General features: G+C 44.5%; 1 protein-coding gene across 5 annotated transcripts in view; it reads left to right on the top strand.

The window, feature by feature from the left end:
* The window catches only part of LOC105471528 (KIAA1549 like), a 288631-nt gene that overhangs the window by 196345 nt on the left and 65022 nt on the right, over nucleotides 1-27264 (top strand). For 4 of the 5 annotated variants that reach the window (XM_011724030.2, XM_071074893.1, XM_071074894.1 and 1 more), the window contains 4 exons: nucleotides 3983-4154; nucleotides 12950-13113; nucleotides 18683-18867; nucleotides 26440-26567. In XM_011724030.2, coding sequence (XP_011722332.2) covers nucleotides 3983-4154; nucleotides 12950-13113; nucleotides 18683-18867; nucleotides 26440-26567 — 649 coding nt within the window. The remainder of the gene's footprint in view (nucleotides 1-3982; nucleotides 4155-12949; nucleotides 13114-18682; nucleotides 18868-26439; nucleotides 26568-27264) is intronic. The other variant, XM_011724029.2, reaches the window with a different exon arrangement.

Below are 27264 nucleotides of genomic sequence, written 5' to 3'. Positions count from 1 at the left end.
TGAGGACAAGGACACACAGGTGAACACAAAGACAAAAGAGTGAGGATAGTGTTTTCCAGAGAGTGTCTAGAAAGTGATTAGGCCATTCTTGCATTGCTATAAAGAAATATCTGAGACTAGGTGCTTTATAAGAAAAGAGGTTTATTGGGAGGCAGAGATGGGCGGATCACGAGGTCAGGAGATCGAGACCATCCTGGCTAACACGGTGAAACCCCGTCTCTACTAAAAAATACAAAAAACTAGCCGGGCGAGGTGGCGGGCGCCTGTAGTCCCAGCTACTTGGGAGGCTGAGGCAGGAGAATGGCGTAAACCTGGGAGGCGGAGCTTGCAGTGAGCTGAGATCTGGGCACTGCACTCCGGCCTGGGTGACAGAGCGAGACTCCGTCTCAAAAAAAAAAAAAAAAAGAAAAGAGGTTTAACTGGCTCATGGTTCTGCAGGCTGTACAGGAAGCATAGTGTTAGCATCTGCTTCCGGAAAGGCTTAAGGAAGCTTCGAGCATGGCAGAAGATGAAAGGGGAGCAGGTCTCACATGGCAGGAGCAGAAGCAAGAAAGAGGGTGGGGGGAGGTGCCACACACATTAAACAGCCGGATCTCACAAGAACTCATTCACTACTGTGAGGACAGCACCAAGTCATGAGGGAGCTGCCTCCATGACCCAAATACCTCCCACCAGGACCCACCTCCAACATTGGGAATACACAATTCAACATGAGATTTGGAGGGGACATATAATTTGTACTATATCATGATCTTATCAAGTGTTCTTGGGAAAAGGGGCTCTCTGGCCAAATTGGTGTGGGCAAGGCTGCATTTTAAAGCCCCTTCTTGAAGAGTCCCAAAGCCTATTTGCATACCTAAGCTCTAAAAAGACCTGAAGTAAAGACATCTCCTTAATTTTCTTCAACATACTGGTTTCCAAGTTTAAATGTCAAAAAGCCCTTGTTTTTAAGTAATATCTATATATTCCCAACATTTTATTATGAACCTTTTTTTTTTTTTTTTTTTTTTTTTTTTTTTTTTTTTGAGATAAAGTCTCACTCTGTCACCCAGGCTGGAGTGCAGTGGTGTGAGCTTGGCTCACTGCAACCTCCACCTCCCAGGTTCAAGTGATTCTCCTGCCTCAGCCTCCTGAGTAGCTGGGAGTACAGGTGTGTGCCACTGTGCCCAGCTAATTTTTGTATTTTTAGTAGAGATGGGGTTTTGCTATGTTAGTCAGGGTGGTCTCGAACTCCTGACCTCAAGTGATCCACCCACCTTGGCCTCCGAAAGTGCTGGGATTACAGACACGAGCCACTGTGCCTGGCCAACAGTTTCAAACTTGTAGAACAGTTGATAAAATTATAGTCAACACACATATCACTATCTAGATTTTACAATTGACATTATACTGTTACTATTTTATATTTGATTACATATATCATTTCCAAACACTTCCATAAGATTTTCTTAACATACATTTTCACATACTTCTAAATCATAGATTGATTTTGACATTCTAGCATTTCATATAAATGGAATTCTACAGTACATACTCTTTTGTATAAATCTTTTTTGACACAGTGTAGTGTTTTGACATTCATCCATGTTGTTATTCAGTAGTTTATTCAAATTTTTTTTGCTGAATAATATTCTCTTGTATGAATATACTACAGTTTGTTTATCTGTTCTTCTGTTGATGTACACCTGGGCTTTTCCAGTTTGTAGCTATTAAACAAGGCTGCTGTGAACATTCTTCCACAAGTCCTTTGGTGACCACATGGCTTTCACTCATCTTAGGTATATAGGCTGCAATTGCTGGTTCATAGGGTTGGTGTGCATTAGTTCTATAGGAAACTGCCAGACCTTTCTCCAAAGTGTTTACACCATTTGCACTCCCACCAGACAGGTGTTCCAGTTGCTTCACTTCCTCAGCAACACTTGGTGTTGTCAGTTCTTACTTTAGCCATTCTGGTGAGTATAGAGTGGTCTTTTGTGGTTTCAATTTGAATTTCCCCATTGAGCATTTTTGTGTGCTTATTGGTTATTCAGACATCTTCCTTTGTGAAGTGTCTGATCAGCTCTTTTGCCCCTATTTTCTATTGGGTTGTAATAATATCTATTTTTTAATTTTTTTTTTTTTTTTTTTTTTTTTTTTTTGAGACGGAGTCTCGCTCTGTTGCCCAGGCTGGAGTGCAGTGGCCGAATATCAGCTCACTGCAAGCTCCACCTCCCAGGTTTACGCCATTCTCCTGCCTCAGCCTCCCGAGTAGCTGGGACTATAGGCGCCTGCCACCTCGCCCGGCTATTTTTTTGTATTTTTTAGTAGAGACGGGGTTTCATCGTGTTAGCCAGGATGGTCTCGATCTCCTGACCTCGTGATCCTCCCGTCTCGGCCTCCCAAAGTGCTGGGATTACAGGCTTGAGCCACCGCGCCCGGCCTATTTTTTAATTGTTATGCATAGCATACACACAAAACAGTATGAGAAAGATGCAGAGTTTAAAGGACACTGATAAGAATCCACAACCTGAAGGGTAAGAACATTACCCTTACCTTATCCCAAAAGCCTTTTACATGGCTTCTCTGAGGAAGAGTGAATCTCTAAACTCTGAGTTTAGAGTGAATCTGAATTTTGTATTAAATCATTCCCATATTTTTTGTATAGATTTTACTACCCATGACTGTATCTCTAAATAGTATATTAGGTAGTTTTGCTTAATTTTTAACTTTATATTTTGTGATTTGTTCCTTTTACTCAACATCAGGCTTTTGTATTCATCCATAATGATATGAATAACCATAGTTCATTCATTTTCACCACTACACTATAGTATTTCATTGTGTGAGTATACAATAGCTCATTATCCAACCTATTAACAACTTTTTTATTTTTAGTCTTTTTACTGTTATAAACAATGTTGCTATAAACATTTTTATAATATCTTTAAATATCCTGTGAAATTCATAATCTGTAATATAAACTTTGGAAAATACTATACTATTTATGATTTGTTAATTATAACTGCAAAAAGTTGATAACCAAATGTTCAATAATAAAGGGTTAGTTTGATTCACCAAGCATGCATACAGTAGAACACTATGTAGGTATTGAAACTTAAGTTTTAGTATTTGTGATTATCAATTGTTAATTACAGTAGTAAAAAATTAGTAACAATCTAAATGTTTAATAATAAAAGATCATTTAAATAAGTTTATGAGGTATGCATCAGAATGCCATGTAAAAATAAACGTTTATGCTTTTGTTATATTTAAGGTCCTTTAAAGATGCAAGTAAAAATTGCAAGATATTGTATATAGACTATGATAAATAATCTTGTAAACTAGTAAGGAGAAAAGGGTTGTGTGGGCAAGAACAAAGAATGGAAGCAAATACTCTATAATGGCAACAGTAATTAGCTTGTGATAGAAGGATTACAGATTGTTTTTATTTTATTTCTTGATGTTTTTCCGTATTTTCAAATTTTCTTACAGTGAATATGTATAACTTTTAGAGAACAAAAAGCAAAACCATTATTTTAGAAAAAGAACATTGGGTTTCCAAGTAGTGCTTTTATCAGAGATCTTTTGAATTGCAGACATATAAGTTCATTTTTCTCCCTCTCTGGCAATTACAGATATTTGAAATTAACAGTCCTGTTTGAGAATAACCTAACATGCCCTGAATTAAATGCAGAGGCCTATTTTCAAATGAGGCCAGAGTTCTGTGGATGCTGGGAGACATCACTATCCTGTGTTTTCTTCTCCAACCGCAAACTGTTCTTTCCAGATGTTCATATTTTTCAAACCCTTTTTTCTCCTCCCAGTCTCCTGCTCCAGCAAGAGCAGGCTTCTTGAGAGGCTATATATAGGGAGGTATGCAAAGGTTGGCGTCTAGCCACAGAAGGCTTCAGCAGTCGGGAGAGGAACATCTGCTGATCACCTGGGTGATTGCAGGGTCCGTGCAAGATGCCCTGCAAACACTCAGCCTCTCTTTTTCCGAAAGATGGTGAAGATGCAGCGTGTCCCAGGCCCGAAGGACCCAGCGGAGCTGACTTACTACACCCTGTACAACGGGAAGCCTTTGCTGGGGACCGCAGCTGCCAAGATCCTGAGCACCATTGATTCCCAAAGGATGGCCTTGACCCTGCATCACGTTGTCCTTCTGCAAGCTGACCGTAAGGGAATGGTCTTTTTATTCAGTCTTTTTAATGCCATTAAATGTTTCCTGAAAATCAAAATGATTCCCCAAACTCATGTTAATGGTCTCAGAGCTAAACATACTTGTATTCTGGAAGGGTCTTAAATCAATCAGCTATGTTTCTGTGTTGTTTCAAGCAATAAGGGATATGTTTTGGATATTGGAAGGATGGCAATGATATTACTTTGCCCCCAAGTCCTACCCCCCTTCTTCCTCAGCATAATCTAGTGAACAGCTATGAAAATCACTGTAGCTGAGTTTATTTTTGTATGCCAGGGGGATTAAAGATAATTTGATTCAACAAACACTTATAAAGTTCTACATGAAGTCGCTTAGTGCTGCAGGATGTATGGAAGTGGGCGAGACCTGGCTCCTGCCCTTAAGGAGCAGGGAGACTTAATGCAGGTGCAATGGCACCTAACACAGGAAAGTGCTGCAAAAGGCAGTGTGTGATACAGGGTCAGCAGAGCGAGGGTTTGCTTCGAAGGGGCATCTGGAAAGGGTGAGCAGAGGAAGGATGTTAAAAATAATAGCTGTCTCTCTGAATACCCTCCCCTGGGGCAGCTGCTATGCTAGTTACTTCACCTAGATTTTCTCACTTTCTATTCTCATTGGGGCAGTGTTTACTCAGATCTAAACCACAGGAAAGGAACCCAAGGCTCAGAAAAATGAAATAACCTGCTTGGCATCACAGAAGAAGTGCTTAGGTGGCCGGGATATTAATCTACATCTGTCTGTCTGTCTGACTTTGAACCTGTGTTCTTAACTACATGACACTTGAAGATTTCAGCAGAGGGAGAAGAGGGTGTGCATATTCCAGAAAGAGAGGGCAGCATGAGCGAAAGAATGGAGGTGAAAAGTACCAGGTGTGCTTGAAAACTAGTTCAGGTTGCCTGGGGCGCCGACACCGATGGAAGAGTTAATGGAATTGGAAAGGTGTATTGATCCGGAGACTAAGGCCTTGAATGACAGGGAAGGAGATAGTACACACTCTGATCAGCTGTGGGGTGCTGATGAAGATTTCTGAGCTAAGGAGTAATATCATTGGAACTGCCCATTTTTAGGAAACTTAATTGGTCAGCAGTGTCCAGGATGGGAGCAGACAGGAAGTGGCAGGACTGGTGAGGAGGCTCTGTGGCGTCCCAGGCATTGGGAACCCAAACAAAAGCTATAAAGAGAGTGGGGGAAGGGGAAAGGGTGTGAAGGTGAGAGATTGGGTGGTAGAAATGTTAGTATTTGGCAGCATACTGAGCGTGAAGGCAGGAAATGTCATCTCCCGTGGGTTTGCTTTCCTAGCTTATGTCTGTGCTCTCCAAGTCCCTGACACCTGGCTCTTGGTCTTCCTCTCCTGCTCAGCTCTTGTCTTCATCCAGTTTACTTTTGCTTCCAGGGTGATGGTCCAGACTTTGTATTGTCTTGCTCAGCCGGCACATCCTCACAGACACAACTTTGTCTAGGAATGACGATGGTCACTCTCTGCAATCTTGTTTTTCAAAATGACATTTTTAACCAAGATTCTCTTCCTTTGCACCTCTCCCCTTCCCTCCCTGTGGGCTCCGTCCTCACCCGCTCAACAGCTTGCTTCATCTGTTTTGCCGCATCATCTTTATGTGGACTCCAGAGCATTCTGTTCTCAGCTCTTTCTCCCTCTCTCCAGGTGAGGAATAAATCATAGAGGACGGGAGTGAAAACCACTGCAGGTGCCAGGCGAGAGCTGAAGGTACTAAAGGTGCACACTCAGAGAAGTGAACAGATTCGGGATATTTCAGGGGACAGAGTCAATGGCGCAAGATAATGATTCTGTGTGTAGCCAGGGAAGGAGGCGGGACTCAGAGGAATCAAGGATGACTCGTAGGTGCTGGCTTGAGCACTGGTTGTGGTGCCATTTTTTGAGATGCAGAAGGTGCAGGTCAAAGAGGATAAGTGGGGTTGGAATGGGAACAGGGGAGATGGAGCTGGGATTTTGGTTGTAGACATGTTAGGTGTGAGATGTCTACTAGACATCCACGTGGATCTCAGAAGACAAACTCAGGAGTCATCAACATATAGGTGACATTTAGAGCTAAGGGAATAGGTGAGAATAACCAGGTGGGTTTAGCTAGAGAGAAAAGGGAGAAACTGAGCCCTGGGGAATCCACATGTGGGAAGAGTGACAGCGAGCAGAGGACACTGACCAGGAGCAGCCAGGCAGATGGGAGGAGAGCATGGGGTTCAGCAAGCAAGCAAGGACAGCAGATCTCAGGGGAGGGAGAGAGCTGTGTTGATGTATATTCCCAAGAGGCAGGGAGTGATAGGGTAGAGATTAGAGGTTGGAGGTTGTGACCTTAGCAGGAGTGGTTTTGCAACCAGATGGGCTGAGAAGAACAAGGTGTGGGGAAGCAGTGACAGCAAAGGGAAGGAAATTTTCTGGGGCAGTTGCTGGAGGGATTCTATGGCATACCAGGCATTGAGAACCCAAACAAAAGCTAGAAAGCTTGAATTGGTGTGTGTTTGAATATTGAGGGGATGCTGTCATGGAGAGGGAGAAGCTGATGATGCAGAAGAGAGAGGCAGGAATAGTAGGTGCAAAATCTGTCAATGAATGAGGCAATGGGATCTGGTGCACAGGTGGAGGGGTCTGCAGGGACAGCTGGTCCTTTCTAATGAGGGGAAAGTGGAGTACAGGGGACACATGGTGATGGAAGCTTGCGGATGCTGTCTCCGACTGTGCTCTCTTGGGCATAGTGAAATGAAGTAGGCAGCTGAGATCGAGGTGTGTGGGGTGGATCTGAGCTGAGGTGTGGTAATACACACTGAGAATGGCAGAGCAGACTGCCCAAAAAGTGCCTGAAGATGGGCAGACAGGGCTCCACTTCTCCTTAATCCTCATGGCTGTGTCCATACCACTTCTTTTTTTCAATCCCAGGTCCTTTGAAGCTCCCCGTTCTTTGCTGCAGTCACCTCAGGGCCCCAAGAGGCCCCCATCACTCACTGGAGATTTATGCACCTGGCTCAGTATCTCTTCCTCTCTAACACTTCTTCTGTTCTGGCCATCTGCTGCTTTGACCTGTCACTTCTGTAACAGTTCTATGATGGTCACTCTCTGCAGTCTTATTCTCAAAATGACTTTTTTAGCCAAGACTCTCTTCCTTCACTCCTCAAGGCTACCCCAGGCCTTGAGGTACTTGGGACAGGCATGAGAAGGAGAGCTGCTTCATGGTGAGCAGAGGTGAATGAAGTGTCAGGAGGACCGGGTGAGGCTAAGGGACTTTGCTGGTGGCAGTGGATGGGGTCAGGGGCCAGGACAGGAGAGAGAGGTCCTATCAGGTTAGAGTCATGGAGCCTTTTGGGAGTGAGAGTCTGGGAGGTGAGGAATGGCTCGGAGGCTCAGCTATCACTCAAGAGAGCCAAGATTCAAACTCTGTTTAGCCAGGCTCCAAGGCTGCCACCCTCTGACCCTTCCAGCCTCACTCCTTTGTCTCCTTCAAATTCACTTGGTCCTCTCAGTTGTCTTCCACAGTCACTCACAAATCCATTTCCTTTTCTCCATCCCGTCATTCTCGCCCACTTGGACCATGGCAGTAGCTTCCAAAGTGACTCCCGTTAATGTGCCTTCCGCATTGTAATTAGAGTCATTGTAATAAAACATGAATTCTGATCTTACATTGACTCCACTTTAAAAAAAATACTTGCTGGCTCCTGTCATTCACAGAATAAAATCCAAACTCCTGTCTTCACAGCAGGTGCGCCCAGCAAGCGTTCAGGACTGCACAGCCTGGTCTCAGGCTGCTTTTCCAGCCATGTGGCCTGCGTTTCTCTCCTTCACATCTAAAGCCATGCAGGGGTTTTCATCCTGCATGTTCCCTCTCCCTTGAAGCCTTCCTTGGCCCCCGAGGCACAGCCCTCCGTCTCCCTTGGTTCCAGGAGCCCACATTGCCCTCCTCACATTGGGCCATAACAGTTGTTTTCTGTCTCTCTCCCTCATGAGCTCTTTAAAAGCAGATGCCGCATCTCATTCATCTTGGAAGATCTAGCTCCAGCTCCTTCCTGGTTCAGTTCTTGTGAAGGCAAAGGAACCGCCCTTCACCAGTGCCTCTGCCAGGTGCCGAGAGAGGCATGTGGTTAGGAGACATCATAGCACTTGAGAGAAGAGCCTTTGAAATAAGGTAACCCAGGCCCAGCCCCTGCTCTTCCACTTTCTAGTTATGGAGCTTGGAGTCAAGTTAATTAGCCTCTCTGACCTTCATTTTCCCCACCTGTAAAGTGGTAACATAAAAAACACCTCCCTAACAGAGCTACACAGGAGATTAAAAGAGATCATTATTGCCTGTAAAGGGCTTGGTGCAGTCCTGGGGCCCCTGTTAAGCACATAGTAAGTGGCAGCTGAATCTCTCCGTCGGTATCCCAGCAACACCCGACAGTATCCCACTGGCACCCCCATGATATGTCATTATCCCCTTAACCTCCACACAGCTCAAACAATAAATTACCTTCTGCCTTCTAACGATGCCTCTCCTCTCCAGTCCCCTTTCCATCTTCATTAGTCGCACCCTCTTCTCTGTGTTATATGGGTTCTCAATCTCCTTTCTTCTTCATTTCTCTCCTGTAGTCCTCCAACCTCATGGATAAAGGAGATTCAGCTGCCACTTACTATGTGCTCAACAGGTGCCCCAGAACTGGGGGCACTGATGGGATATCAAGGGTGCTGATAGGATATCCTATGAAGGTTAAAAAAGGTGTTGGGAATTCAAGCCTAGACCTCTGGAGAGAGATTCAAGGTAACATTACAGACTTTGAGAATTCTGTAGATAGAGATTAGAATTAAAATCCTGGGGAAGGCCGGGCACGGTGGCTCAAGCCTGTAATCCCAGCACTTTGGGAGGCCGAGACGGGCGGATCACGAGGTCAGGAGATCGAGACCATCCTGGCTAACACGGTGAAACCCCGTCTGTACTAAAAAAAAGTACAAAAAACTAGCCGGGCGAGGTGGCAGGCGCCTGTAGTCCCAGCTACTCGGGAGGCTGAGGCAGGAGAATGGCGTGAACCCGGGAGGCGGAGCTTGCAGTGAGCTAAGATCCGGCCACTGCACTCCAGCCTGGGCGACAGAGCGAGACTCCGTCTCAAAAAAAAAAAAAAATAACAATAATAATTCCTGGGGAAAATGTGAGTGCCTGGTGAAGGAACGTAGCTAGTGGATGGAAGAGGGAAGCAAGAGGACATCCTCTGGGAAGTATGTCCACCCCAGGAGCAGATGAGGATGAAGATAAGGCCAATGAAGGAGAAGAGAGCAGAGATCTTTAAAATCCCATTTTCTCCCAGTAGTTTCAAAATCAGCCTACAATGTTCATCTGAGGTCAGGGCTTTGAATAGAGAGTCACAGTGTTGAATACTTTGTCTCTCTCAAGGGAGAGTGTCTGCATTCTGTGTGTTCTAGAGCCTTCTAAATCACTAATTCTAGGGCCAAGACTGGAGCATGCTGTGCCCATGTGACTCACCCCATCACCTCTGGGTGACGAGGCAGCGTTTGACTTCATGGAAGCAGCTGGAGGTTTGCATCTGGTCCATTTGCAGGGTCTGGAGTGAGAGGCTCTTCAGAGTTGTTATCCAGCTGACGGAATAGGGAAAATTCGCCCCAAGGAGAAGCATACCAGAGCGGGAAGTGGTTTGCTTTACATGGCCACCAGACATTTATCTCAAAAAATGCCACTTGGCTGGGCGCGGTGGCTCACACCTATAATCCCATCTCTTTGGGAGGCTGAGGTGGGTGGATCACCTGAGGTCAGGAGTTTGAGACCAGCCTGGATAACATGGAGAAACCCCGTCTCTACTAAAAATAAAAAAAACAGCTGAACCTTGTGGTGGGTGCCTGTAATCCCAGCTACTTGGGAGGCTGAGGCACAAGAATGGCTTGAACCTGGGAAGTGGAGGTTGCAGTGAGCTGAGATCGTGCCATTACTCCAACCTGGGGGGGACAGAGTGAGATTCTGTCTCAAAAAAAAAAAAAGAAAAAGAAAAAGAAAAAAAAAGCCACTTAAAGAAATAGACTGACCCTCTGGTGAAGAGGACTCAGGCTTATTCACTTCTTTAACAGATATTTATTGAGCACCTATTATGTGCTGGGCACTGGAGATACAGCAGTGAATGAAGTGGACAAAAACCCTGCCCTCGTGGAGCTTATGCTCTAGGGTGGGCAGATCAAGGAAACTAAATAAATAATTAACATGTTCGGTGCTGATTAGTGCTGTGGAGAAAAGTTGGGCAGGGAAGGGCTAGGACATGTTGATAAGATAGTGGTTGCAATTTTAAATTGTTGGGGGGTCAAGAAGAGAATCAGTGAGGAAGTAAGCCCTGAGTGACCACCTGAAGAAAGGGAGGGAGGCAAGGGTCCCTGAGGTTATCTGGGGGCCAGGTTCCAGGCAGAGAGAAGACAGTCTGACACCCAGCACCGAGGTCATTGAGGGAGCAGAGTCGTAGCCGTGAGGTCAGAGGCACAGAAGAGTGGCCATGGTCACTAGGGCCTTATGGGCTGGGCCCCCAGTGGGAAGAGAAGCCACGGGAGGGTTTGGTGGGAGAACGATGTGGACTGAGCACTAGCCAGCCTCTGGGCCCCGGGAGGACTCTCTCCTGCATCCAGTCACCCCAGTTATGAGCTCTAATATTTGAGGCATAGGTGATGGCCACAAAAACAAACTGGAAACACTTTTGAATGGATTCCTTCTCCTTTCAACATTTGCTGTACATGAGAATAATTTATTTTGTGTTAGATTATTTGGACTCTTTGACTTCATTCCTTCTGACAAATTATGTGTGTACGTGTATGTGTGTGTACACACGTGTATGTGTGTGTACACACGTGTACGTGTGTGTACACATGCACATAAGCACGCACTTTTATTCACGTGTGTTAACTCGGAACCGACTTTAACTGTTTATTTCAGAGAAGTGACTTTTCATAGAAACCTCTGACCTCTCCAGGTCTCAGTTTCCTCATCAGCATATTGGGGATAAGAAAAGCACGCAGGCAAAGGACCTATCACAGCGCCTAACACACAGTAGGCACTCAGGAAATGGGTTTTCCTATCAGTCTTGTACTGAAATTCTTGCAATTTAAATAATTTAAATAACCATTCATTCCTTTTCACCTTTAGACGTGACTTTGTACTTTTAGGTAATTATGCCAATGAACACGACATTGAGTTTGGATGACTTCAGTTGACCTAACTTTACTCTTGTTTTGACCGTTAAATTAATTTACTGATGCATCTAAGATAAAATCTGTTCAGTTTATGTAAATGAAGGTGAGGGGATTTTACATACTGCACCAAGAAGAAGCACCTCCACTAAAACAATAAAACTGGGTAAAAACTGAACAGTCTTGCTAATAAAAAAAAAATAGTATGTATTTATTTCGGGTATACACTGATGCACTGTACATTTTTCTCCATCAGGATAGAATAACCTAACTAAAAAGAGGCATACTGATATTTTTCACAGAAGCTATAAGCTTTAAAAAATGTTAATGACAGAATACTCACGTGTAAATACTGAATTGCTAAAAGCAGGAGCAATTAAGTGTTTAATGTCAACAGAAACATGTTATCTAATGAGCTGTTTTCAGAAGTTAATAATGTGATTAATCACCGATTGATAAAAACTGTGGAGAAAAAGCTCTTCTGTACTAATAGTATTCTGAGCCTAAGGGCAGCCAGATGAGAGGTAGATCTTGGCTAATGAGGAACCACTTGATGTCAGGGCTTGGCTGAAATCAGAGAGGAAGCCTGGCTGGCTCCACAGGCAGGTCTCACCATGTGACACTTACTGGTGGGGTGTTCATATTCCAGGGTCTGGGCCTCAGTTTTGCCTAGTGGCCCCCAGGTTCAGCAGGATCAGGAGGACCAACTCATGCTAACCAGGCTTACAAGAGTTTGATGTATAAACAAGATTGCCAATATATTAATTTAAACTACGGGCCAAACCTACCACAGAGAAGAGACTTCTCCTTTTAACTTGTCAACACTTTTTCTGTCTCAAGTAAATCATATGATGAGCTTTGGCAAATGTAAACACCCATGTAACCCAAGTCTCTATCATGATATAGAGCATAACCATCACCCTGTTGCCCTTTCCAGTTAATTCATCCCAGCCCCCCTCACCCCGAGGCACCTACTGTTTTAATAGCATAGCCTTCCTGCTGCCAATCACTTTGGTTGCTCTTCTTTACTCTGGTTCTGAGAACAGCCTGAGGCTTTTGACTAGACCGAGGCATTTCCAAGCTCCCAGCCAGCTATTCTGGGGGAGATCCATCTGCTCATGTTACATTTTACTCGTTGCTCACTCTCAGGGTGACTACACTACAATATTGAGAGTCATTTCTCTGTGGCTTTTGCCTCCTGATTCCAGCACACATTTCTAATCTGCACATTTCTCCTCTTCACTTTTCTTTTGACTTGTGGACATCACCTGTGGGGAAAATTGTTACTGATCCATCTCTTTCTCCTCTTCCTCTCAGTAGTAGTGAACCCTATCATTTACTGAGCAGCTACTAGAGATCACACCAAAAACACTACAAAGTGACAGCCCATTTTACAGATGAGGAAACTGAGACTCAGGGAGCTTAAGTCACTTGCCCAAGGTCACACGGCTGCGGAGGTGGAGGCTTTCTAACCCCAAACCCTTTTAACCCCCCACATCCTTCTGTCCATGACTTGGGACTGGGGTGGGGGGTTATGTCTGGGTTGCTTTCCTCTTCCCAGTGCTGCTTGTCATGTCCCTCCTACTGGCTCTTTCCCACAGCCGTGGTGAAGAACCCTCCCAATAACCTGTGGATCATCGCGGCAGTGCTGGCGCCCATTGCCGTGGTCACCGTCATCATCATCATCATCACTGCCGTGCTCTGCAGGAAGAACAAGAACGACTTCAAGCCCGACACCATGATAAACCTGCCGCAGAGAGCAAAGGTATATGGAAGTGGTGGGGAGAGGGGCAGGAGCACAGGCCTGCGGGAGCTTGGCCTGCCGTTCCCTCTTGCCTTTTGAGGCCATTGCAAGAGCCTGCAGAAACATCAGGGCAGGTCCTCATTTTGAAGGAGACCCTTCCTTTTAGCCTCAGGACCTGATGGCTCGTGGTTATCTGATGCCCATTCTGCCATCAGTGCTTCCAAGTGCTTTATATATAGCAGCTCTGTAATTCTCCCAGCTGCCCTTGGAGGAAGGACTATTATTTTACAGATGAGGAAACCAAGGCATAGAAAACTACAAGCTAAAGAGACCTGAAAGAGATTTTAGAGATAATGTAATCAGACTCCCTCCTTGCACCCTTGAAAAGTAACTCTTTCAAGGTCATATGGTTAGTAAGTGGCAGAACTGCTGGTAGAATCAGGTCTGCTATGTTCTGAACGTTGTGGTCCACAGATTTATATGCTGAAATTCTGACCCCCAATGTGATGGTATTAGGAGATAGGGCCTTTGGGAGGTGATTAGGTCATGAGGGTGAAACCCCCAGGAATGAGATTAATGCCCTTAAAAAAGAAGCACTAGAGAGCTTCCTTGCCTCTTTAACCACGTGAAGACACAAGACGTTGGCAGCCTGCAGCCCAGAAGAGGTCCCTCACCTCTGACCATCCTGGCACCTTGATCTTAGACTTCCCAGCCTCCAGAATTGTGAGAAATAAACTTCTGTCATTTATAGGCCACCCAGTCTGTGGTGTTTTGTTACAACAGCCCGAACTGACTTAGACAAAGTCTCTTGGCTCCTAATGCAAGGCTCTCTGGAGCACATGCTTGGTTGGAGTGACATCTTCAGAGGCCACCATGATGGAGAAGCTGCAGGACTTTGGATGGGCAGCCAGCAAACCCCCGTTCAGTGGCTCCACTGAAGCCTGTCCTGGAGCCCCACCCACCCACTGTGGCCTCCACGTCTCTGCACCACCCACCTGCAGTGACTGGGAGAGAAATGGACTAGGACATGCTGCAGGTCACGTTGCTCCCTTCATGATATTCCATGAGGGAAATAACTAACTGTCATACCTGATGCTTAAATAATGCCTTACAATTTGCTGGGCTCCTCGAGGTCTGTCACCTCGTTTGTTCATCACAGCAGCCTTATGAGGGAGCTCGTAGTCAGGGAAGGTTTTATTATCTTCATTTTACTGCCAAAACACCCAAGGGAAAGAGAGACTTCGGGATTTGTCCAAAGTCATGCTAGCAGCAGAGGGGTGACTGAGGCTCACATCCGAGTCTTGGAGCATTTTCTCCATTATACACCTACCTGAACCCTGAGATTTGGCATTTAGAATCCTTTTCCAGCTCTGAAGACCTGAGCTTTGTCCACCTGTGTAGGAATGAAACAGCAAACTACCCCTCATATTCCAGAGCCATTGGAATGCGTGTCAGCCATGGAGATTGTCCTTGCAGGGGTGACGCATGCCTTAGTTCTTTCTTGATGATCACACCTCGCTTCAGCAAAAGAAATCGAAGGATTTTATTGTTTGTTAAACCAATACAACTGTTTTGATGCTGCAGCTTGATTAGATACTCTGTCTGTTGAAGAGCTAAACCCCAAAGCATGTTGTTCTGTTTCAGTTGACACAAAGGCACCTGCTTCCCAGACACAGCAGGATGTCGGTAAGAAGTGTACATTGGGAATTGCCCAAGCAGTGAAAGATGAAACTCTTCCAAGAGTATGTATTTTGGTTGGGCACTGTGGCTCACGCCTGTAATCCCAGCACTTTGGGAGGCCGAGGGCAGATCACCTGAGGTCGGGAGTTCGAGACCAGCCTGACTAACATGGAGAAACCCCGTCTCTACTAAAAATACAAAATTAGCCGGGTGTGGTGGCACACGCCTACTTGGGAGGCTGAGGCAGGAGAATTGCTGGAACCTGGGAGGCAGAGGTTGTGGTGAGCTAAGATCACGCCATTGCACTCTAGCTTGGGCAACAAGAGCAAAACTCCATCTCAAAAAAAAAAAAAGAGTGTGTATTTCATCTCCATCTCAGGTTAGTTACAACATGAGCCTTTTACACATAATGGTAATAACCTGAATCTAACTGTACCCGCATCCAGGAATATAAAACATGCCATACTGAGATTGTAAGAGGCACATTTATGTTATAGATTAGACCAAAATTATACTAATCTGCCAAAATGAGTTGGACAACACGTGATTTCCGCATAGCTTCTGGCTTGAAGGCTGTCTGAAGCTAGGACAAATTAGCATTTGTGGTTTTCCGTAGCTCCTTCTGTGTCCTACTCTGTACGTAGGGCTTTGTGAGATACCTGGCTGACATTGAACGTCAAGCAAATTTATGTTCCATGAGATGATTGAATTCACTTGTGTGTGGTGGAGCTGGTTGGTTTCCCCCTCCATGAGGCTGGGCTACATACTTTGACTCCCAAAGCCCTTTTATCATGGGAAACCAGCAGGGTGGAACTGCCTCCTGCTTACTGCGGTTCTTCTGCCATTACAACCCAGGGACACTGCAGTGTTGGAGAGAGGAGAGAGCTTCCTGCATCGCTTCTCACCACCTTGTGTGTGTGAACAGAATTCAATTAATGTCAAGGGACAAGGCAGAACAAAAATGTTAGTCTTCACCACCAATCCATAGACTAGGAGGATGGTCCTGGGGACATCGCTGCATCTTTAGAATTCAGGTTACAGTGCCAGAGGGCAGTCCCAGGGATCCTTCCCGAGACTCAGTAATAAACTTAACATGCTAAACAGAGGAGGTGAGTGTGGCTTTCCTGGGAGCTGAGGTCAGGGTATGGATACCCTCACCCTTCTTCAGAGGCAAGGTACCACGGACTACCCCATTCCCATTGTTGTCAGGTGGGCTTCTGCAGGTAGAATGGTGAAAAATGATACATGCAAGAGGGCCAGCATCATGACTTTTGTCACCTCCTTTCTTCCTAGTTCACAACTCTTCACTCTGGCATTGGATGTAAAGCTGTTTTTCTAGTTTTTCCCTTCATAGAATTGAAGAGATCATGTTTCCCTGGAAGAGGCCACCTTAGGAGAGGGTATATAGGACCATGTTCAGATGCAGGATGGAGCTTGAAGGGTCTGTAATCTTTTGCATGAACATCTGCTTTGGACAGGCCAGTCACCCCCTAAGAACAGCCAGCGGCTTCTTCTTTCCCACTACTATCTGTAGGATGCTATCTATAGGGTATCTATAGGATAACTTACCCAGCTCTGTGAGCCTAGGTAAGTTGCTTAACCTCTCTAAACCTCAGTTGCTTCATCTGTGAACTGGGAACTCATGATAATACCTACCTTCTTGAAATAGAGTGAAGATGCAATGACATAAGTTATGTACTGTGTTTAGTACTGTGCCATTAACATCAAATGAGGCTGAAACTGAGCCCCTTGAGGGTGAGGAACCAGTTTATTTAACTTTGTATGTTCAGCACCAAGGACAGTCCCTGTCGTTGGAACAAAACTGAATAGGATAATGGGGGCATGAGGGTGTGGTACAAAAGGGGCCAACAGGACATGAGACTGGGCAGGCAAGTTCAGCTGCCATGTGAAGGGCTTTGAATGCCTCACCAAAGCATTTGGGGAGACATTCAAGGCCCTTCATATTTTAAATGAGGGAGTGATGCAACCATATGTGTTTTAAGGGAGATAATTTTGGAAGCTTATCAGGGGTAGGCCTGGAAACGAGCTAAATTGGAAGCAATAAGACTGAGGCAGGAGATAGGGAAACAGTGGACCTGGGGAGTAAAAGTCAGCTTCCAGAAACATTTCAGACATTGAATCTAATTGGTGACCAATTGGTTGTGGAAGGAGCAGGCAATTCAGTATTTGAGGGACATTACCAAGTCATCTGAAGGCTCTCTTCTGTTTCTTGTAGGCCAGGTTCAGAAAGCGAAAAGAACAGAGACTGCCTTCCCTCAGCAAACGCTGTTTCAGAAACGCAGTCCCAGGTCCTGGCCTCAGAATGTCACTGATCACCACATAGGTCAGAGTGTACGTCTCAGAGAAGAGAAGGGGGTGATCGCACTTCCCAGAGTGAGTTTCTCAGGGAACTCGGGGAACTGTCCATGGCAAAGCTATAGGCAGCCTCAAATAAAAAAGCCTTGTTGGAGGTAGCAATAAAACTCCATCCTGTTCTGAGACACAGTGGTGAGATTTGACAGGTTAGGCCACAGTTATAGACTGGATTGTGAAATCCGCTGGAACCTTCCTGTTGTATTTCTTAGCTAAATTAGCTGCTAAAGGAGGGGCTGCTGATCATATCAAGTTCTGATATACTCTAAATGACAGAGGTTGAATTTCATCTGCAAATTTTCTTGAAAAAACTCACTGCTGTCCGTTTCACCTGGACTATGATTTATCAGGAAAGCAAAAGTAACAACTAATATTCATTGAGCACTTACTATTGGCTAGGCACTTATCTAAGTGCTGAACTTGAATTTCTTATTTAATCCTTATAGCATTCCCTTAAGAGTGGTTACATTTTGCTCTCACAAATGTGTAAATTTTATCCTGTTTATACTATTATCTCCAATTAATGTAATAACAATGGCCATCTTTTAAGCTTGATCAAGAAACTGATGTGCAGAGAGTTTCAGTAACTTACCCAAGGTCACTCAGCTAATGAATAGCGGAGTCAGGATTTGAACCCAGGCAATCTGCTTTTGAAACTGCCACTTTTACCCCCCACACTGTCCTGCCTGAAATCGGTATTGTACTGCTTTGGGGTATAAAGCGGAATAGAGGCACTTTCAGGAATTGTTTAAATATGCCTCTTGGTTTTTATTACCACACTACTAGATGTCTGTTGGATTTTGTTCAGAGCTGCCTTTTGCACTTGGGATTTCAGACACTGTGCAATAAAACCTTGCCAGTTTCCCGGGAATGAATTATAGGAGAGCCAGCCTACTTAAGGGAGAAGTCTGGATTAAAGAGTGACTCTATACATTATTAATGATCGTATGGCTTCGCATGCGATAGCACACTTCCCTCTGTTCAGATCTGTGGTCCGCTTTAATACTCAAGGGTGGTAGAGGTAAAGCAGATAGGATTATCTTCATTTTTCAGATGAAAAAATTGAGATTCAGAGTTCAAGTGACTTGGCAAAGTCACACATGTGCTATTATACATAAAGCTATGCAAGAATGGAGTGAAGGGGTAACCAAATATTTCTAGGCAGAAGGTGATCCACAGGACAGATTTAATGTATTAATTGAGTTGTTTCTCATTTGCAGCATCCATTGGCTTAAAATTCATGGTCTAAAATCTTTGAAAGAGGTTTGTTCTTAAACACCTGTTTACATGTTGTTTACAGTCTTCGTTTTTCTGAGCAAGTCTTATCTGTAGAGATTCTGTAGCTGGATGGAATTAACATGGATTCTGATTTTGCAGACATGGAAATAATGATGGGGATTTGAGTTAACTCTTGTTTATTAATTAGAAAGCTAAGTTTGGTCCCATCATTGTACTTTGCTGCCTGTCATCTCTTAAATCCATGGTTAGAGTCACACTTCACTAGAAATATGACTGCAAATCTGTTTCCTCTTTGCAGCCTGTGCAAGGCTTTGATTATGCCAAGCAACACCTGGGCCAGCAAGGGGCAGATGAGGAGGTCATCCCTGTGACTCAGGAGACGGTGGTCCTCCCACTGCCCATTAGAGATGCTCCTCAGGAAAGAGACGTCGCTCAGGATGGAAGCACCATCAAGACTGCCAAATCCACTGAAACCAGGAAGAGGTAGGCATGGGGCTGCCTTCTGCCTCTCTGTGTCAGCAAGAGAAATAATTGATGATGAGAAAAGCTGATGCCCTAAAGTTAATTGCACGGTTCTCTTTAAAAATTCCCCTTCATGCTGATTTTGAATATTTGAAAAGATACTAAAGGAGATGATGAGAATCACAATACCTGCTTAGCCTGGGCCACCCTTTGTAAGGTTTTATGTCGCTGATAACCACAACATCAGAGATTTAGTTCTTATATTTACTATAGCAAATTTAGCACTGATGTCACACTTACATTTTAAACTTATATTAAGAGCAGTGCCTTTGATTCAGTATAGCTGTATTTTATCTGGCAGTTTCTCAATAGGGGTTTCTGATTTCAGCCAAAACCATATATTTAGTTTATATTATAAAGCAGAGCACTTTGACAGACATCCCTTTAGGACTACAAAAATGTGTAAGATTGATTTGTGACCCCAGGAGTCTCATGATGGAGGAGGCAGAGAGATAAATAACTGGAATACTGAGCATGAGGTTCGGTGCCTGTACTGGAGACTGCAGGGCTGTAGCAAAGACAGGAGGAAGAACTTAATTCTGAACAGGGAAAACCTCGTGGAGAAGGTTATCCTTTAGCTGAGCCTTGAAAAGTGAGTGGGATCTGAATAGTTGGGAAGATATAAGGGCATCTAGTCTAAAAAGAGTGAGGAGAGAAGAGGCACATGTATGTCCTCTAAACGGTGAGTGTCCCCAGAGTTTAGAGTTCATAGTGGCTGGGTGTAATGAAGAATGAAACCAGAAGATAGATTAAAATTTTGGAAAGTCTTGACTGCCTGGCTAAGGCATTTGACCTTTATTATCTAGGCAATGGGGAGCCACTGAAAGGTCTTTCAGAAGACAGCAATGTTAACCTATATGTTAGAAGGATACTTTGATGGCAATGTGGATGAGGGATGGGAGAGGTTAGTTTAGAAGCCAAGAGACTCACTGTAAGGATAGCCTTATAGAGATAATGAACCCTATGGCAGGCCCTGTTGGCTGGCTAAACCGACATGCATTGCCAACTCCCTTCTTCCTTGTTGCCTGAGACCACGGTAGAGACTGAAAAAGCTACATCATCCATGTCTCCTTCCTTTGTCCCCTCCCTTTACCTAACATGTGTATTGATCATTTGCTGTTTATCAGGCACTGGGGATATTGCTGTGAACAAGACAAAGTTACTGTTCTTGGGCAGCTTACAATCTGGTGAGGAGAGATAGATAATAAACAAATAGAGAAACAGGTAAAATCTATCTATTTCTGGATCAGGTGGTGATGAGTACAAAGAAGAAAACTAAAGCATAGTTAAGGGATAGAGAAATGGAGAAGGAGACATAGTGCTATTTTAGCTAGGAAACTAAGGAAGACTTCTTTGATAAAGTGACATTTGAGAAAGACCTGATTGAAATGAGGTATAAACCACAAGGTTATCTGCAGGAGGAATGTACCAAGCAGATGAAACAGTATGTGCATCGCCCAGAGGAGGGAACATCTTGACATGCTTAAGGAAAAGCGGGATCAAGGGGGCTGGCATGAACTAGGGAGGAAGTGGTGGCAGATGAGGCCGGCAAGTTGCTGGAGGTTGATTATGTCAGGCTTTACAGACCAAAGTCAAGACTTGGGATTTTATTGTGAATAAAGATCAGATGTCATTGGGGAGTTTTGAGAAAAGCAGTGACATGATGTGACTTGCAGTTTTAAAGGCTCACTTTGGGCTGGGTACATGGCTCACACCTGTAATCCCAGCACTTTGAGAGGCCAAGGCAGGAGGATCACTTGAAGCCAGGAGTTTGAGACCAACCTGGGCAACCAAGCAAGACCTCATCTCTACAAAATAAAATTATATAAAAAATATTAGCCAGGTGCAGTGGTGTATACCTGTAGTTCCAGCTGCTGGGGAGGCTGAGGTGAGAGGATGGCTTGAGTGCAGGAATTCAAGGCTGCAGGGAGCTGTGATTGTGCCATTGCACTCCAGCCTGGATGACAGAGCAAGGCCTTGTCTCAAAATAAAATAAAATTAAAATAAATACAACAGGCTCAGTTTGGCTACTGTGTGGCAAACAGATTGTAGGGATGCAGAGTAGACTCAGGGAGACCCTTTACAAGGCTACCACCATGACCTAGGTAAGAGACAATGGTGTCATCGGAAGGTGTGAGAGGTGGTTGTAGTTTAGAGATATTTTGAAGGAAGAGCTGAAAAGATTTGCTGATAGATTCTTGTGGAGTGACAGAAGTGGAGAGAGGTAAATTTGCCATATATTGTGCTGGCGGATACTGGAGGAGAAATAGTTTGTAGGGGATGGTCAAGAGTTTGAGTGTGGACATGTTACATTTGAGATGCTCATTAGATATATGAGTGGAGATGTTGAGAACTCAGTTAACCTTGAGTCTGGAGTTTAGAGGAGAGGTCCAGGGTAGAAATATAAATGTAGGAGTTGTCAGTGTGTAATTACTCTGTGAGACTGGGAGGGATCACCTAGGAGAGTACAGATAGAGAAAAGAAAAGATCCAGGAACTGAACCCTGGAACATTGTCATGATTAGAGGTCCAGCAGATGAGGAAGAATCAACAAAGAAAAAGGAATAGTGTCAGGAAGAAGGGCATGAGAAGAATCAGAAGAACAAAGAGAGTAAGATCCAAAAAGCCAAGAGAAGGAAGTAATTTGAGAAGGAAGGAGGGATCATCTGTATCAATTACCCACATTTTGTACTGGAATCAAGCAAGAAGACTGTGTATTTTCTTCCAAGAACCCTTGGTACCTCAGAAAGAGGTACAGAGGAACAGAGGGTTGAATTTCAGCTTGTGTAGGAAAGAATGTTGGGGCATGTGGATTAGTTATCTATTGCTCCATAACAAACCACTCCAAAGCTTAATAACTTAAAACAACAATTTTTTTAGCTCATTATTTTGGTGGGTCAGCACATTGGGCTGAGCTCAGCTGGATGGTTCTTCTTGTCTGAGCTAGGCTTGGCTGACCTTAGCTGCACCTGCTTATACATCTCCAGTCAGGTGACAGATCAGCTGGGCTGACTTGTTGATACTGATCTTACCAGGAATACCCCAGGTAGCAAGGGCCTTTGTCCATGTGGTTTCTCATCCTCTAGCAGGCTAGTCCTGGCTTTCTCACAATGTGGTTGCAGGCCAGCAAGGAAAAAAAGCAAAAAACAACAACAACAAAACACCCAAAGCATAAGCATTTCTCAAATCTTTGCTTGTGTCATGGTTGCTACTGTCCTGTTGGATAAAGCAAGTCTCATGGTCGAGTCCAGACTCAGCATGAGAGAAGAGTACCCAAAGCTTATTGACAGAGATGTATGAACAAGTTAGGACCATTACTATAATCATGCACCCAACATGAGAGAGCATAAGCAGAGCAGAGCCGAAATGTACAGAGAGGCAATAGATGATTTACCTGAATTGACTTGCAAGTAGTATTACCTACAGCTATTATTCTCATCATGATCTTTGCCAAATACAACAAAGGCTTATTAATAACTTATTTATCACCTATTTAGAGGACACTGAAAAGAAATAAATAGTGTTACTAAAATTAGGATGTGAACATAGTACTTTCAGGAAGAATAAAAATTATTTTTCACCCATTCTAGTTGAATAATTTAAATTGCGTAAAGTTTCCTTTAATTTTTTTTTAGAATAAGCACTTCTTGGATTAGCCAGGAATCTACTCTTGCTAATCACATTCAATTACCCCCAAATTTTTAATAAGAAATATTAACTGAGGAAACAAATACAGATGAAGAAGATAATATGTATATTCCTGAAGGATTTCTATATTTGCTTCGTAATTTTTTCTTTTTCGAGACAGGGGCTCATTCTGTTGCCCAGGCTGGAGTGCAGTGGGCAGATCTTAGCTAACTGCAACCTCTGCCTCCCGGGTTCAAGCAATTCCCCTGCCTCAGCCTCCTGAGTAGCTGGGATTACAGGCGTGTGCCACCATGCCTGGCTAATTTTTGTATTTTTTTGGTAGAGATGGAGTTTCACCATGTTGGCCAGGCTGGTCTCAAACTCCTGACCTCAAGTGATCTACCCGCCTCCCGGGTTCAAGCAATTCCCCACTGCCTCAGCCTCCTGAGTAGCTGGGATTACAGGCGTGTGCCACCATGCCTGGCTAATTTTTGTATTTTTTTGGTAGAGATGGAGTTTCACCATGTTGGCCAGGCTGGTCTCAAACTCCTGACCTCAAGTGATCTACCCACCTTGACCTCCCAAAGCGCTGGGATTACAGGCATGAGCCACCATGCCCAGCCACTTTCATAATTTTAGCATAAAAATATAATTTTACTAAGGGCTGGTTAGATCATTGCCAAAGCTGTAAGAGAAACTTCCTCTCTGTTGAAGTCCAGCTGACCACGGGAGCCTCTGATCATTTGAAAGATTTTCAAAACATCAAATTCAAGAGAAAACCCATTATGAATCCTATGTTTCTGGCTTCCCCATCTTTCCACATCATTTTTCTCATTCCTGCTAGATAAAGACAGCCTTCCCTCTCAGAATGGGTCTGTTAGATGATCCAAGAAGTTTCCCAAGTGAAAACCAGGAGAAACGGGTGGTTTGATGGTTATTAAGATACCTCAATTTTTATTAATTATTTTAGCACTGGACTCTGAGGGTTCAGTCACTTCCAGACAGCCAGATGGGTGTTCTGGGTCCTTTTCCTCCAGTGTAGGGTCTTGGTGAGGCTATTTTATTGGTGCATGACTGAGATTGTTGGGCCAGGATGGAGAATAAACCACTTACAGCTGTTTGCAAAGGGCAGTTCAGTGTAGTGATTGGCCATGATTCATGCCATGTTCAGCAGTTGATTCATCCTCAACCCGAGAATGTTCTTCCAGGCTCCATGTCCTCAGAATGGGTACTGTTGCGTTCAGTAGCCTCAAACTGCAGCCTCGCAGGTGACACTTTCTTGCTTTCAAAAACTTTCGTTACTGTCATGTGAGTAGACACGCATGCACAAACACACATGCACAAATCTCTATTTTTGAACAGAAGTTTTGACTTGATGACTCTGTGTAAACATGTCTATAAACAGAAGCAAAGAGTAAAGCAGAGATGGGTTTTGCTACAGAAATTTGCTCATTAACACCTTTCCATGGAGTGAGAGGAGCAGCCAGAAAATTGTTTCAGGATCAAATGAGGGAAAGGGTATGAAAATGCTACAAAAACCATTCAGGCCAGGCTCGGTGGCTCATGCCTGTAATCCCAGCACTTTGGGAGGCCAAGGCAGATGCATCACTTGGGGTCAGGAGTTTGAGACCAGCCTGGGTAACATGTTGAAACCCCAGCTCTACTAAAAATACAAAAAAAAAAAATAGCCTGGCATGGCGGCGGGCACTTGTAATCCCAGCTACTCTGATGGCTGAGGCAGGAGAATCGCTCAAACTCGGGAGACGGAGGTTGCAGTGAGCCGAGATTATACCACTGCACCCCAGGCTGGGTGACAGATCAAGACTCTAAAAAAATCAATCAATCAATCAGTGTTTTGTGAATGTGAAGTAGGTTATAAAAAGCCTTTCCCTTTCCTATTTTTTTTTTTCTGGATGTAAATTAAAGCCTTTTGTCCCAATTGTCCTAATGCCGCCAGTTGGGAGAGTACGTGCCATTCACCAGGAGAGTCCAGAAACAATCTAGGGGTGTGTGTCTTTTGTGTATGGGTGTTTGCACAGCCAGCACTCAGCAATCAAATAGCTGTTGGGTAAATAACATATACTCAACAAGTTAGTACCTATCCTTGTTTTCACAGACTACATTCTTTTATTACTCATTTTATATGATGTTAAAAGGTTAGGTGAGAAAGATTGTGATCGAATAAATTTGGAAATGTTGGGTTAAACGAAACCAGATGAATCTCTCTGTGACAGAACTGATCAGTCTTTGATATGCTAAGGTGCATTAGGAATCTCCAAAGAAGGAATATAGTGAGCATTTCCTACATTTAGGGAACTTTGGCGAGGAATGTCCCACTTGGCTTTAGTGTGCCGCGGAATGCTCTTGGCAGATACTGCCTTATCCCATAGATATCTCGACTTTGATTGTTCATGGCTTTTAGGGTGCCAAAGTGTACAGACTGAGAACTCGAAATTCCCAGGGGAGGCAGAGGGGAGAAGGGAGGAGGAGGGAGAAGGGAGGAGGAGGCAGAGGAGCATCCGGAAGGATACACAGCTTCCAGTTGAGAAGCTGCTCGCCTACTGATGAAGTGCATTTATTCCAGACAGTTCTCCATTGTCAGGGATAGGTGTCCTTATTTTCTAAATTTGGACGATTGACAATAGAAGAACAAGAGGCCCCTAGACACCTGCCTCCCGCTTGTCTCCCACAGAGGGGAGACGATCAGTCTTTATGCTCAGCCAGACCCACGGGCTGGCATGGTCTGAGGCCAGAGGCAGCGTGAGTCTCAGTGGGGGCTCTCCGGATCCCATTCCCCCACAGAGTTCCAGAAGATGAGAGTCCCCACCCTGAGGAGGGAAAGAAGGCTGAGTGGCTCGCCCTGTGTGAAGGGCTGCCTTATCTGGGGTCATTGTATGGGAGAGCAAAGGGAAGGTGTTCTGGGGTGTGGGAGGAGGGGGAGCCCTGGCTTCCAGGGCTGATTTGCCGCTTCTCAGCTCTGTCCTGGACAACACACTTCACTTCCATGAGCTTCATGTTCCTCACTTGCTAAACAAGGGTGGCAGTCACCAAATCAGTGGCTCATAATGATCCATTAGCAGTTTTAAAAGCTCTCAGCAAAATCCTTGGTACACAGTAGGTGACCCTGGTGGGGAGCTGTTGGAGGGCATGGGGTGCTATCTTAGAGTCTCCACATACCTGTATGTCTGGCACAGAGTGGATGAATGAAACGTATTTCCTGAATGAACAAATAGCTCAAAATCAAAATGTAAGTGGGTAGTAGTTGCCACAGTTAGAGAGAGAGAGTATGTTTGTGTGTGTGTGAGAGAGAGACTGACAGAGTGAAGCCCCTAGTGATGGGGTATTATGCAAAGAATAAGGCATAGTTGAGTTTTTGCTATGGAAATTTGCTTATTGATGCCTTTCCTTGGAATGAGAAGAGCAGCCTGAAAACTGAAAATTGGAAACGGAATGTTTTGTAGTCAAAGTCTATGTAGTAAAGACAATAGCCAAAGAGAACCATGTGTGATACATGTCCCTGGAAATGCCCATGTAATTTAAACCCTCTGCAACACTATCCAGAGTGCTGGGTATTAAAAAGAGGGCATGCTGCATGGATGCCACCCTTGCCACCATTCCCATGGTCACGGCGGGGTGGTGGTTAATGAAACAGAGATGGACACCCAGGGCAGTGCTCACTGAACTCTACAGGCTGAGCACTGCAAAATGGACTTCTGAGCAGCCAGCTTCTTAACCCACGCTGTAGTATGGGTGGTTTTGTTTTTTTCTTTTTCTGTATCGTTTCTTCTTTGTCCATTAAACTGGAATGAAAGGCTACAGACATTAAACTGTGCAAATAAAATAACCTTGAGAGGCGGCTGCTCTAGTTGAAACTTACCGTCTCCCCTGTTGCTATGGTTACCTCCAGCAGGTCGCCCAGTGAGAATGGCTCTGTCATCAGCAACGAATCAGGAAAGCCCAGCTCAGGGAGACGCTCACCCCAGAATGTAATGGCACAGCAGAAAGTGACAAAGGAGGAGGCAAGGAAGAGAAATGGTGAGAAGCCTTCCCGCCAAGAACCACCCCCAGCCACTCCCACGCGTGCCTGCACACACATGCATACACATGTGTGCGCACACTCACACAGCCACTGGGCTCTGACCCTCAGTCGTTCTTTCTATTCTGCCCCACAAGGGCCAGGAGTCTATATGTACCCCTTGGATTTTCACCTTACCCCTTCTCTGAATTATCCTGTCTCACTTCCTCTGCCCCTGTTCTTGTGAAATTGTGCAGTTCCTTAGGAAAAACTTTTTACAGAATGAATTGATGTTTGCTTAGAGGTTTTTCTAATTCTCTAGTTAGAAATCCTCTTTAAAAATTTACAATTTCTAATCACGTGAATTGATGCAATTTCTTGCATCAGGTCCACTAAGGCAGCAGATCTCTGAAATAATTGCTCGTCTTGGAGATTCCTCTCATTTTCCTGCCCTGACTCCCCTGATAAGTTTCATGGGTTCATTCTGTGCCACTGAGTCCAGATATTGCAACTCCACTTCTCCCAGGAAAAAACTAACCCAAAGCAATAAAGAAACAGATCTGTCATCATAAAAAGAAGAAAAAAAAAAAAGCTTTACACTTCTGTCTTAATTCTCCAGGGAAGCTAAACTACTTAGTTTCTCACACAGATCTCTCCTTTCCTGTAAGGATTGACGTTGGGGTTTATTTATCAGTCATCTGAGCACCATAGCTGTGG

This window comes from Macaca nemestrina, chromosome 12, assembly GCF_043159975.1.
Source record: "Macaca nemestrina isolate mMacNem1 chromosome 12, mMacNem.hap1, whole genome shotgun sequence".
NCBI classification, from domain to species: domain Eukaryota; kingdom Metazoa; phylum Chordata; class Mammalia; order Primates; family Cercopithecidae; genus Macaca; species Macaca nemestrina.
The sequence above is the reverse complement of the archived record's forward strand: the minus strand, read 5'-3'. Positions and strand labels throughout refer to the sequence as shown.